This window comes from Chenopodium album, chromosome 27, assembly GCF_948465745.1.
Source record: "Chenopodium album chromosome 27, dcCheAlbu1.1, whole genome shotgun sequence".
NCBI classification, from domain to species: domain Eukaryota; kingdom Viridiplantae; phylum Streptophyta; class Magnoliopsida; order Caryophyllales; family Amaranthaceae; genus Chenopodium; species Chenopodium album.
In genome coordinates, this window is record NC_137860.1 from 32138815 (window position 1) to 32152981 (window position 14167).

The 14167-nt window shown below is 36.1% G+C and overlaps 3 protein-coding genes across 3 annotated transcripts; all 3 read left to right on the top strand.

Moving 5' to 3' along the window:
- Positions 1-1042: 1042 nt before the first annotated feature.
- On the top strand, positions 1043-2330 carry LOC145621177 (uncharacterized). Its single transcript, XM_081675913.1, has 2 exons — positions 1043-1270; positions 1874-2330. Exons 1-2 carry the CDS (start codon positions 1043-1045, stop codon positions 2321-2323), a joined length of 678 nt encoding a protein of 225 aa, XP_081532039.1. The 3' UTR covers positions 2324-2330.
- A 6857-nt stretch (positions 2331-9187) lies between these two features.
- Positions 9188-10151, top strand: LOC145620973 (uncharacterized). The gene has a single exon (XM_081675713.1). The coding sequence runs from the start codon at positions 9276-9278 to the stop codon at positions 9984-9986; it is 711 nt and encodes a 236-aa protein (XP_081531839.1). The 5' UTR covers positions 9188-9275; the 3' UTR covers positions 9987-10151.
- A 2385-nt stretch (positions 10152-12536) lies between these two features.
- Positions 12537-13602, top strand: LOC145620842 (uncharacterized). Its single transcript, XM_081675558.1, has one exon. The coding sequence runs from the start codon at positions 12588-12590 to the stop codon at positions 13287-13289; it is 702 nt and encodes a 233-aa protein (XP_081531684.1). The 5' UTR covers positions 12537-12587; the 3' UTR covers positions 13290-13602.
- Positions 13603-14167: the final 565 nt, after the last annotated feature.

Consider the following 14167-nt stretch of genomic DNA (forward strand, 5'->3'; position numbering starts at 1 on the left):
ATAGTCCCACTAATAAATTCTACAAAAAGTTTCGTTTTGGCGAATAAGTATAAGGTTTTGTGGCAGCATGCATTGACTATTGCTAGTAATAGAACAAATTAAAGAGAGTTGATGAAGAAAAAAATCAGCATGAATCAAGTGGAAGCTTAGCTTAATGGTATGCATTATGAGGTTGGGGGTCTAATTTTCCATCACCTTACCATTAAAGGCCTTAATGGTTTATTTTGAGTAAGGCCCTGTTCTATTCACTTTAATTTTGCTGAACTAAAATTATTTTTACTGAACTGAAATTATTTTTGCTGAACTTAAATTAATTTTACTGAACTTAAATTAATTTTACCGAACTGCAATTATTTTTGCTGAACTGAAATTATTTTTACTGATTTTTTTAGTATAATTCTTCTTTAAGAAAACTGAATTTTACTGAACTGAACTTATTTTTACTGAATTAAAATTAATTTTACTGAACTGAAATTAATTTTATTGAACTGAAATTAATTTTACTTAATATTATTTTTTTAAGGTGAAAAGAGCAGGGCCCAAGTCTTTCAATTTTTAAGTGTGGATTCTTATGCCTTGACAATTAAATTTCACACAAGTTGACAATCTTCAATTTACCTTTAAAGGTAAAGCAATGATAGACACTACACGATCTTTGGTTTGATTTGTGGTTGTCCTTGACTTATTAAAGCCTTGTAAAGAAAAGAGTAATGTTATATGTAGCCCTAAGGCCTATATATAAACATTTAATAGATTCTTGAAAAATGGTATAAGATTAGGAATTCATGACAAAAAACGCGTAATTTAGTGTAATTAGTGTTTATATTTTCATAGTTTCCTAATTTTACACAGTTTTCTAGTGCATTTTTAATGCGTATATGTAGCTCTAAGGGCTATGTATAACATTTTCATACACAACACCCTCAACTAGTACTGCTGCGCTACTCTCTAATTCTCTATTTTCTATAAATAGATGTTACTAAATACTAATCTTTCTATGCAACAAAACATAAAAACCTTACTAAAAGTAAAGTCACAAAATATGTCTCCCTTAGTTTTCTTATCCTCCTTCCTTCTACTCCTCACCACCCAAGTCACTGCGGTGACTTACTCAGTCACCAACTCCGCCGCCAATACTCCAGGTGGTACCCGATTTGACAATGAAGTCGGGACTGCCTATGCCCGCCAAACACTCTCCGCTGCCACGGACTTCATTTGGAAAACCTTCCACCAAACCAACCAGGCTTGCCGTAAGAGTAACATCCAACAGGTTACTTTCTAACACTACGTACCGCGTCTCATTGTTTAGGCCTAAAGGCCCTAAATTATTTTTTTGTGAGAGTACCGTACTATTTTTATTAAATTGACGCCGTGATGCATTATTAGTGAACCACATAAATCTATATTATCTTTTTTTTTGGCTATATATCAATCAAATACTACCTCCGTTACATATTAGTTGCAACTTTGGGCAATATTTGTGAGAGATAAAATATTCCAAAGTTGCAACTAATATGTAACAGAGGTAGTAATTATTCACAACATGAAGTGTAATGTTATACTTAATTAGTACGTATATAGTAAGCTAGCTAAGACATGCAAGTATGCAAAATCACCTATAATAATATTAATAGGTTCAATAGTTTAAGAATACTTCAATCTAGTCGATTTTGAAGTATGATTACCTATAATATTGTGTTGATAGGATCAATAGTTTTATAACAAAATAAGAAAACTTATCAAAAATAACAACAAAACCAAGCAATTATAGTAACCAATATAACCTTATAATAAGATAACCAACCTATTGTTCTAGTGTTCTACGTACTGCTTTACGAAATATTAATCTAATTTATGTTATAATACGGCACAGGTGAGCCTTATAGTGGAAAGTATGCAAGATTACGCAGCTTACACAGTCAACGACCAAATCCACCTGAATGCAGACTACGTCCAAAGCTACTCAGGTAACGTCAAAACCGAAGTCACGGGTGTTTTAATCCACGAAATGGCCCATGTGTGGCAATGGAACGGCAATGGGCAGGCACCGGGAGGGTTGATTGAGGGGATCGCGGATTATGTTAGGCTTAAGGCCGGTTATGCACCGTCTCATTGGGTTAAACCTGGTCAAGGTGATAAATGGGATCAGGGTTATGATGTTACAGCCAGGTTCTTAGACTATTGTAACAGTTTAAGAAATGGGTTTGTGGCTGAGCTTAACAAGAAAATGAAGGGTGGATATAGTGATGCTTATTTCAGTGATTTGTTGGGCAAATCTGTTAATCAATTGTGGAATGATTACAAGGCCAAGTTCAACAATTAAGTAATGATGTAAAAGTGTAAAACATTATTACATATATATGCTATCTAAATATATATGCATAAAAGAAGCATAATATAAGCAAAAATTGTAGCCGTAATAAAGTGTCGTTATCTTTCACCAAAAATAAATAAAGTGTCGTTATCAAAGAATACTTCATCCGTTTTATAGTTGCAACGTTTTCATTAAATCAATTTCATAGGATTGTGGAAATATTCATATATAATAGTGATTTGGTGTAGTAGTAAATGATCTATTCAAGTCGGGTTTGGGTCGAGTCCAATTAGGTTTCGGGTTAAATCAGGTTATGTCAGGTCAATCTAGCACTACAAGAAAACAGCTTAATACCGACGGACTGCTTCCGACGGACCCATTATTCCGTCGCAAAAAACGAAATTTCCGACGGATTAATTTCCCGTCGGATATTTCCGACGAATTAAATAATTCATTCTGTCGGAAATCCGTCGGAAATTTCCGACTGAAAATAAATCCGTCGGAATATATGACTTTTCCGACGGAAATTCCGTCGGAAAGTACAATTTCCAACGGATTTTTAATCCGTCGGAACTTTCCGACGGAATTTTCCGTCGGAACTTTCCGACGGAATTTTCCGTCGGAACAAATTAAAAAAAAAAAGAAATTTTTTTTAAAAACCCTAATAACCCTTCCGCCTCCACTCCTTTTTTTTTCCCCTTCACTTTCTCTTTCCACTTCTCCTTCCTCTCTCCTCTTCTCTTCTCCTTCCTCCGTCTTCTCCTTCCCCCTTCTCCTTCCCCTTCGCTGGTTCGTCTTCTCCTTCCCCTTCTCTGGTTCGTCTTCTCCTTCCCCCTTCTCTCTCCTCTTCTTTCCCCTCTTTACCTCCCACGCACAACACCAACAACAACACCACGAACAACATCAACATCAACAACGAACAACACCAACATCAACCACGAACATGCAACCATCAACACCAACAAATTTCGCCCTTTCTCTCTCCTCACGAAGAAAACAAAGGTTTTTAGGCCAAATTCGACCACAAAAACTCTTAAAAACTCTAGATCTAGAGTTTTTGTGGTCGAATTTGGCCTTCTAAACCCAATTTCGAGGTTTATTATGTCGAATTAAGGTATGTGTAATTTTTTTTGATTTTTTTTGTTGTGGGTTTTTCGGGTTTCTGGGTGTTTGGTTGGGGTTTTAATTTTTTTTTTTTTCGGGTTGTGGTTGTTTGTTTTGGTGGGGGTGGTGGCGGTGGTTGTTTGAGGTGGGTGGTGGGGTGGTTCGCTTAGGTGGGGTGGTAGATCTGGGCTCCTAGTGTGGGTTAGGGTTAGGAGGGTATGGGTTTCGGTGGTGTGGGGTGGTGCCGTGGTGGTGGGGTGTTAGTTAGGGGCTGGTGGTGTGGGGTGGTGCCGTGGTAGTGGTAGATCTAGGTGGGTTGTGGTGGCAGTGGGGGTTGGATGTGGTGGTGCGTGGTGTGGGGGTGGGGTGAGTTTTTTTTTTAATTTTTGGCTTGTGGGTGGCAGTGGGGGTTGGACGTGGTGGTGGGTGGTGGTGTGGGGTGGGTGGGTTTTTTTTTTATTTTTTTTGGAAAACGTTTCCGACGGATTTGGTTTCCGTCGGAAATTTACGACGGACTTTTCCGGACCTATATTTGTCTTCCGATGCATGAATTCCGTCGGAAATTCCGTCGGAAATGTGTTTCCGACGGAAATTTCGTCGGAAAAGGCCATTTTTCCTACAAAGGGTTTTCCGACGACACGTTTCGACGGAATTCCGTCGGAAACCCTATTTCCGACGGAAAATAGGGTGTTTTCGAGGAATTTTTTCCGTCGGAAAACGACACTTTTCTAGTAGTGTAGCTTCAGATTAGGTTTGGGTTCAGGTCGGGACAATTTCAATTCAAGTTCTAACGGGTCGTTCACCTTTTCGGATATAGGTCGAGTTCAATTCGAGTTAAAATCAGATCGGGTTCAATTTCAAGTTCAAGTTGTGTTGAGTCGGGTTTGGATAGGTTAACAAGATGGTACATTCGGGTTCGAGTTAGTGTTGAGTCGGGTTTTTGTTCAAGTTCAATTCTAATAAATATCGATGTGACCAAGTTGAACTATATAATTACGCCATTCATAATTTGATCAAGTATCATCAAGATTTTATTACACCTATGTACGAGTAATAGAGAACAAAAGGTATATAAGCTGAACAAAAGATTTTATTAAATCGAATTGAGGGTTTACAAAATTATATCAGTATATAAGCTAAATAAAAGGTATATAAAAATTTATTAAATCTTTCATGACTCGGATTCAGGTTTTAATTGGGTCGGATACTAGTTCGGGTTCGGATTGTTTTCGGATCGGATTTAATCGGTTAACGGTTACTATCAGGTCAGGTCTAGGTTCGGGTTCAGGTCATCAAGTATTGGATCAAAACGGTTTGGTTAAGATCAGGTCAGGTTACAAGTCACTAGTTTCACCCCATTGTTCGAGTATAGGATGGGTTCAGATCATTGTCGGTTAAGGTAAGGTTCTAAGGGTCGGGTCAGTTTTTGACAGCTCATATAATCCACACTTTTTGAGAAAATTTTGAGGTTTAGGGACCCGGTTGAAAAAAGTGTTGAGACCCTAGGGGATATATCTCGGGGTCATATAATGCCACTTGAAACCATATATAATCATTATATGTTGTCATAAACGTACGTGGTAGACTTGAGTTTACGAAATCACTACAAGTTATGCACGGGTAAAATGACCGTTTAAGGGCATATTGGATGGTTCCACTGACCAAATCGGACTCCCAGAGGGTATTAGGGGTCATGGTAAACATCTCGATGATTTTTATTTTCGGGCAAAAAAAAGGTCAAAAAATTATAAAATTGAAGGCTATAATCCACACTTTTTGAGGAAATCTTGAGGTATCGGGGCCCGATGGAGAAAAGTGTTGAAACCCTAAGGAAAATATCTCGGGGTCATATATTGATGTTTGAAACCAGATCAAATCATTATATGTTGTCATAAACGTACATGGTAGGCTTAAGTTTACAAAATCACTGCAACTTGTGAACGGGTAAAATGACCGTTTAAGACATATTGGTTGGTTCCACCGACCCAATTCGACTCTTGGAGGGTATAAGGGACCATGGTTAACATGTTGGCAATTTTTATTTCCGGTTGAAAAAAGGTCAAAAAATTACATAATTGAAGGCTATAATCCACGGTTGTTATGTAAATTTTGAGGTTTCATGGCCCGGTGGCGAACAGTGTTGAGACCCTAAGGGATACATCTCGGGGTCATATAATGTCGTTTGAAACCATATATGATTAATATATGTTGTCATAAACGTCCGTTGTAGGCTTGAGTTTACTAAATCACTGCAAATTGTGAACGGGAAAAATGATCGTTTAAGGGCATATTGGATGGTTCCACCGACCCAATTCGACTCCCAGAGGGGATTAGGGGACATGGTAAACATCTCGGCTATTTTTATTTCCGGGCGAAAAAAGGTCAAAAAATTACAAAATTGAAGGCTATAATCCACGCTTTTTGAGGAAATCTTGAGGTTTCGGGGCACTAAAGCGAAAAGCCTTAAGACCCTAATGGATATATCTCGTGGTCATATAATGCCGTTTGAAACCATATTTAATCATTATAAGTTGTCATAAACGTCCGTGGTAGTATTGAGTTTATGAAATCATTACAAGTTGTGAACGGGTAATATAAAATTACCGTTTAAGGGCATATTTGATTGTTCCACCGACCCAATTGGACTCCCAGAGAATATTAGAGACTATGGTAATCATCTTGGTTATTTTTGCGGGTGAAAAAAGGTCAAAAATTACAAAATTAAAGGCTATAATTCATGTTTATTGAGGAAATTTAGAGGTTTAGGGGTTCGTTACCCTTGAGACCCTAATGGATACCTTTCGGGGTCATATAATGCTGTTTGAAACCATATATGATCGTTATAATACCTCCGTTACATATGAGTTGCAACTTTGGGCAATATTTGTGAGAGATAAAATATTCCAAAGTTGCAACTAATATGTAACGGAGGTAGTATGTTGTTGTAAACGTCCGTGGTAGGCTTGAGTTTACAAAATCGGTGCAAGTTGCGAACGGGTAAAATGACCGTTTAAGAGTATATTGGGTGGTTCCACGGACCCAATTGGATTCTTGGAGGGTATTAGGAACCACAGTAAACATCTCGGCAATTTTTAATTCCGGGCGAAAAAAGGTAATAAATTACAATATTGAAGGCTACAATCCACGTTTTTTTAGTAAATTTTGAGGTTTTTGGGCCCGGCGGCGAAAAGTGTTGAAACCTTAAGGAATATATCTCGGTGTCATATAATGCTGTTTGAAACCGTATATAATCATTATATGTTGTCATAAACGTACGTGGTAGGCTTCGATTTACGAAATCACTGCAAGTTGTGAACGGTTAAATGACTGTTTAAGGACATGTTGGGTGGTTCCATCGACCCAATTGGACTTTCGGAGGGCATTAGGGACCATGATAAACATCTCGACAATTTTTATTTACGGGCGAAAAAGGGTTACAAAATTGAAGGCTATAATCCACGTTTTTTGAGGAAATTTTGAGGTTTCTTGGTGGCGAAAAGTGGTAAAATTGAAGGCTATAATCCACCCCATTGTTCGAGTACAAGCTGGGTTCAAATCATTTTCGGTTAAGGTCGGGTCCTCGGGTCGGGTCGGTTTTTGACGACTTTAGGGTCTTCTACACTTTAGCCACTGGGTTGAAACCTCAAATTTCTCTCAAAAACTGTGGATTACATAGCCTTCAATTTTGTAATTTTTTGACATTTTTTCGCCAGAAAATAAAAATTGCCGAAATGTTTACCATGGTCTCTAATATCATCCAATTTTCCTTTGAATGGTCATTTTACTCGTTTTCGTGCATGCCTCTTGTATTGCCTATAAGCTCTCACGGGGCCTATACGTTGCCGGATAGTGGTCATATTTGGGTCCATACAGTATTATATGATCCCGGGATTCATCCTGCCGTGTTTCGTGAAATTCATTCCAACACCAGCTCCCGACACCTCCTAAATCGCTCCGATTTCGTGTATTATAGTAGAGTTGTCGATTCGGGTATTCAATTCGGGTTTAGGTTAGGTCAAATCATCATGTCTCGGGATAAATTAGGATATGTCGAGTCAATCTAGCCTCAGATCAGATTCAAGTTCGGGTCGGGTCAATTATTTCAGTTGAGGTTTTTCTAGGTCGTTCACCTTTTCGGATATATGTCGAGTTCAATTCGAGCCAAATTCAGATAGATTGGGTTCAATTTCAGGTTCGGGTTGTGTGTGAGTCAGGTTTGAGTGGGTTAATAGATGGTACATTCGGGTTCGAGTTAGTGTTGAGTTGAGTTTTGGTTCAAGTTCAATTTCAATAAATATCGATGTGCTTAAGTTGAACCTGTATAATTACGCCTTCCATAATTTGATCAGCATTATCAAGATTTTAATAAACATATATATGAGTAATAGAGAACAAAAGGTATACAAGCTGAATCGGATTCTGGGTTTACAGTTTTGTACCAGTATATAAGTTGAACAAAAGGCATATAAATTTTATTAAACCTTCCATGAATCGGGTATATGTTTTAATTGGGTCGGGTACTAGTTCGGGTTCAGATTGTTGTTGGGTTGGATCAAATCGGTTGACGGTTACTCTCAGGTCGAGAGCGAGTTCGGGTTCAGGTAAAAAAGTATTGGATCAAGATCGATTGTCGATTAACATCAGGTCAGATTCATCGGGTTACAGGTCACTAGTTTCACACCATTGTTCGGGTACAGGTTGGGTTCAGATCATTGCCGGTTCAGGTCTGGTTCTCGGGTCGGGTCAATTTTTGACAGCTCTACTTAAAACCTCACAATTAAAAAGAAATTCATACTGTCTTCGTTTCTTATTACTTTATATTTGCAACAAATAACAGAGAAATTTTTTATATCTCACAAAAATAGCCTTTTACTGCAAATAAATACAAATGGAGGTAGTTTTAAATCTTTAAGGAATGGATGATGCATTACATTTATTCTTTAACTTCATTAAATTCAACAATTAAGCCTTAAAAAAAATGTACATAAAATCATTATGAATCTTCCACGTTATTGATTTTTTGCCCCACCTCTGAAATCTATATGACTAAAATTCATCTTATAGATGGCCAAGTCTTGGCCTCAACCTTTGCTTACTTAATTTCCACCGATAATGGAAAGAAGACTCATAATAGTCAAGTAAACCAATCCTATTCTCAATCAATGTTTATTAGGACCAATACTCCTACCATCTTGAAAAGTCACATATGAGTATTCACATGGATAAATGAAGAGAGTTAAACACTCTATAATTTGTAAAAGCTAATCTTAATTATTGTCATATAGTTTGTCAAAAAAAAATTTGTCATATACGTAGTAGCTTTAAAGTTCAATTTTTTATAAGCATATTATGATGGATAATGTGACCTACACTAATATTCAATATGTCAACTAAAATGAAGTAGAAAAATATTAATCGGATATAAACATTACTATCATCAGTTAATAGGAAATCATACATGATTTTTTTAAACTCAAAATAAAAATCAAACATGAATAAACTAGTATAATGTTTATTCAATTACTTTTTGGTGTTTAGAGAAGTACAAGGGTAAGTGATGAGAACTGATACCATCATCTGAAACTAATAGGAAAGTTTTAACCACTTTAGCTCTTCCTTAGTCAGTGTCTTTTCAAATTTATTGATACGTTGTAAAACTTTGATTTGGTCACAACTCACATTGCATAAATAGTCTATTTTATCAAAAGTTCGAGTAACATACAAGTTAGGGACATACCACACCCTCTATTTAAAGCCTTGCAAAAACACAAATTCAAGCAGTCAAGCACTCAAGCACCAAAACAAATTACCAATACAAATATATCATTCATACACAACTCCAAAAAACTGAACCAAAATGGCGCACAAAGCGAGCCACAATAGCCTTGTTGCTCTACTTCTCACCCTTATCACCCTAGCCGTGTCGCAAGGGATCCTAGCAGTTGATTACACGGTCACAAACAACGCAGCCTCAACATCCGGTGGCATGGTCTTCGCCAACGAAATTGGCGAAGACCATGCGCACCAAACACTCGAAAGTGCCACCAACTTCATATGGCAAACTTTCCAAGAAAACACTGATGCTAACCGCAAGCCAGTTGATCAAGTTAGCCTAACCATAGTGCCTAGTTTGCCACCACAAATCGTGGCCGAAACCAGCAACAACCAAATCAGTTATTCGGCTGAATACATTACAGATAGTGGCTCGCCTGATGACGTTAAAAACGGATTTGATGGAGTAATTTATCATGAAATGACTCATGTTTGGCAATGGAATGGTAATGGTCAGGCTAACTCCGGGTTGATTGAAGGTATAGCTGATTTTGTGAGGTTAAAGGCCGGGTTCATCCCGAGTGGATGGGCTCAACCAGGGGACGGTGACAAATGGGACGCCGGCTATAGCGTGACGGCAAGGTTCTTGGACTACTGTGAGAGTTTGATGAATGGATTTGTGGCTCAGCTTAACATGAAGATGAAAGATGGATATAATGATGGGTTTTTTGAGGATTTGTTGGGTAAAAGTGTTGATCAACTTTGGTCTGATTATAAGGCCAAGTATGGACACTAGATTGGTTATATTATTATGGTATAAAATAAGTGTAATACTTGCGCCAATTTGATTATTGTGTATTGGTATTTAGTATTGTTGTCCACATTAGATTGTCACTATTTATTAATGTGACAACTAATTCTAGACTTATATGAAAAAAAAAATATATTATTGCTGTTGTTATATCTCTCCTTTGTTGGGAGTAAAATAAAGTAAGTTTTGTTACGTTGATTACTAGGTTATCCCCGTGCAATGCACGATTAGAATTAAACTTTGTTGTAATTTTGTTTTGTTGCATTATATTGTATACCAAAATTAGAATTAGATGTAAAAATAATCTACATTTAAAGAAAGAAAAAACAATTGAAACCACGATCAAACATTAAACAAAGTAGGTATGTGAAACTATAATTTAGGGGAGAAACTTGGTTAATTGAATTTTAATATAGTCACTTTTTATTATACATCAAAGTCAGAAGCGTAGGTTAAAAAAAATCATTAATAATTTATGACATCATACTGTCATACATAGAATTGGAGGGAAAATTTTAATGTGAGAATGACACGTAGGATAGTTTAAGGATTGATGATGTCAGCAATGTTTTGTTTTAGTGTAGATTAAACACTACTAGTACATAGTGCAATTGTATTAAGTGTATTCAATATAAAGCAGATTTGTGGTTCCATATTTATATAAATTCATTTATTCTACTTTATGATAAGTAACGAAATTAATCGACCAATTTATTTAGGTTTTAGACTTTTGAAAGGCTTTGAGTTTTTGGATAAAGCTCGATCTTCTTAATTAACGCCATATTACATGCTTATTTAGCATGGAAATGTAATTAATGTCCTCATTACTTCCTACTAAAGAACTAAAAGAAGTATTTCATGGAGATGCTGCAGGGCAGGGATCGGACATGATAAAATGTGGCTATCAACATTACTGTCCTTCATTATCTTCCTCAATCAACTATACAACTTCAATTTGTTAAGAACAACCAATTTATTAGATCAGAGTAAACCTGACCACGTTTTAGAATTAAATTACGTGTTGTTATAATGACCAAATTCGAATTATTTTCAATATTACTCCGTATGTTTTAAAGGACATGGAACTTGAGTGAATATCCTGTATCCTACCTTTATCATACATTACACATGGTGATTTTAAATTGCCCTGCATTTTAATGGATTTATAAAAGTTGCCAAATTTTTTTATCAATTTATGATCCAACAAGAAAGTTTGTGACCTATCCATGCCAAATCGCAAGATTTAAGGTGACTCACATAGAGGCAAGCGTTAGAAAATAATTTAACCCATAATCATATATGAATTGATACAAGTTGTCCCATTTTGATTACATAGAGTTAAAATGACTAGCAAATAATTACATATACTACGGGCCTGTTCACATTTACTTAATTTCAGTTCAGTTCAGTTCAGCTCCAATCAGTTCAGTTCAGTTCATTTCATTTCAGTTCAGTTCAGCTCTTAATTTCCCTCTCACATAAAATATTTATTTTAGCTCAATTCAGTTCAGTTCCAATCAGTTCAGTTCAGTTCAGTTCAACTCAGTTCAGTAAATATGAACAGGCCCTACGTATAAGAATATAAGATTGCTGGGTTACTTTATTATTTATCGCCAATTGACTTTAATTAGTACTCCCTCTCTTAGTATTGAAAAATGGGGTGTTAGGCAGCTGTGAGTATGGTAAGATTGGTAACATATATTGTTGTTCCTCCCTAGCTACAAAAAATCTAGAGTGATTTCATGAAAAATGCCAAAAGAAATCAAAATTCCACAATTACAAATAGCCAATTTTATGTTGAAGACTTAAGCTTGGGAAGAATAGTAATTGACCTATATATCCATCCATCTAGAAACCCTGAGTCACTATTTTTCTTAAGAAGAAATTTGATGTACCCTTCATTGACTAGATTTTTAAAAGTACAGTGATTCTACTACTCCGTTTACTTTGAATTTAAGCTGCAAATTTAACAACTACGGAGTACTCTGTAACATACAGCCAAATTAAAGATTTTTCCAAATTAAATTATACTTAAACTTTATATTCACTAATAACCCTGTCATTTTTCTTTTTGCTTTAAAAAAAATCCTCTCATATTGCATACATCTTGCCAGTTAAAAAAAAAAAAAAAAAAGGGAAAAAAAGTAACTATGCCTACCTAATTATCGAATGCAGAAAAATTAAATCATATAGCAAGTAGGCCAAGTACCATATATAATGAATCGATGAATCAAGGACATACACCCTACAATAGATCAGATGATCAAAGTAGAAAAATGTGTAAATAGTGTAAAAGTCAATATGGTGTAATAAATTTACCGATATTTATAATCTAATACTCCATAGTAGTCTAGACTCTCTAGAGTTTGAATTGTATTTTTTAGACTTGTATCATTATTTGACCATTTCAACACAGCAAAATTGCTGCCAAATTAGGATTCTAGGTAGGGTAACGCGTTATAAAAAATTATGTGCATGGTCATATCCTCCTATATAAGCGTCATATCATTCAATAACTTAAATCATCAAAAAGTACTAATCATCTTTCCATATATTAAAATTAAAGTATCATTCAAAAAAAAAAAAATGGTGTCTAAAGGGATCAAAACTAGTTCCCTCTTCATGTTGTTAGCTATGATCACCCTCGCAAAATCGCGAGGGATCATAGCAGTTGATTACACGGTTACAAACAATGCTGCCTCCACCAATGGTGGCACAATCTTCGCCAACCAAGTTGGCGAGGACTATGCGAGACAAACACTCGCGAGTGCCACCGACTTCATTTGGCAAACCTTCCAACAAAACACAGATGCTGACCGTAAGCAAGGCATAGACCAAGTTAGTCTAACTATAGTGCCAAGCTTAAACGTGGTAGCCCAAACTAGCAACAATGAAATCCAATTTTCTGCTCAATATTTAGGGAGTTATTCAGGTGATGTAAAAACCGAATTTACCGGGGTAATTTACCATGAGATGACCCATGTTTGGCAATGGACTGGTAATGGTCAGGCTAACGGGGGGTTAATCGAAGGCATTGCTGACTATGTGAGGTTGAAGGCTGGTTATATCGCGAATGGGTGGGCGCAACCAGGGGGTGGAAACCGATGGGACGAAGGTTATAGCACCACTGCTAGGTTCTTGGACTACTGTGAGAGTTTGATGGGTGGATTTGTTGCTCAACTTAACTTGAAGATGAAAGATGGTTATAGTGATAGTTTTTTTGAGGATTTGTTAGGTAAAAGTGTTGATCAACTTTGGTCTGATTATAAGGCCAAGTATGGGAATTAGTTTTACTATGGGATGAACCAATTATGAAACATACGTACGTATAATTTATTTGTTCGGAGCTAATTGTCATGCTGATAGTGTAATTTCTACTAATTGCATCATTAGCATGATAGGGAAGTCTAGACAAAGACACTATTAGTACTATTATGTTGTACGTAATTGGTGATTATTTTCCATAGTAGTCCCACAAAATAAAATCAACAAAAATTTCATGATTATGTTGTACGTAATTAGTACTATTATGTTACACGTAATTGGTGAATTTTTTTTTTCTATTATAGTCCCACTGAATAAATCAACAAAAATTTCGTGATTATGTTGTACATAATTAGTACTATTATAGGTTGTACGTAATTGGTGATTATTTTATATTGTTATTTCACTAAATAAATCAACAAAAATTTTGTTATGGCAAATAAGTACTACTGTATGTATAAGGTTTTGTGCAGTGGCTGCTTGGTTATGGATTATGATTGAGTAATTGACTATTGCTTGTGAATTTGTGATTGACCAAATTAAAGAGAGTTCGTTGAAGATAAAGAAAAATTTCTGCGAGAATCAAGTGAAAGCTAGCTTAATGGTAGAGTTCTATCTCACCTCTGCATCATAAGGTTGGGGGTTTAATTATTATCAATCACCCTTAGGGCATGTTTATATTTACTGAATTAAGCTGAACTAAACATAACTAAATTGAACTGATTGGAGCAGAATTGAACTGAAGTGAACTGAATGGAACTAAGAGAGGGAAATTATGAGCTGAACTGAACTGAACTGATTGAATCTGAATTGAACTGAACTGAACTAAACTGAACTAAACTAAAATTAAGTTAATGTGAACAGGCCCTTAATGGTTTATTTCTGAGTTAAAATTTCAATAT

Excerpts from the sequence above, each read along its gene's own strand:
- LOC145621177 (XM_081675913.1), top strand. The coding sequence starts at position 1,043 with ATGTCTCCCTTAGTTTTCTTATCCTCCTTCCTTCTACTCCTCACCACC. Across the intron at positions 1,271-1,873 it reads GTAAGAGTAACATCCAACAG|GTGAGCCTTATAGTGGAAAG; the intron begins GTTACTTTCTAA and ends AATACGGCACAG.
- LOC145620973 (XM_081675713.1), top strand. The coding sequence starts at position 9,276 with ATGGCGCACAAAGCGAGCCACAATAGCCTTGTTGCTCTACTTCTCACC.
- LOC145620842 (XM_081675558.1), top strand. The coding sequence starts at position 12,588 with ATGGTGTCTAAAGGGATCAAAACTAGTTCCCTCTTCATGTTGTTAGCT.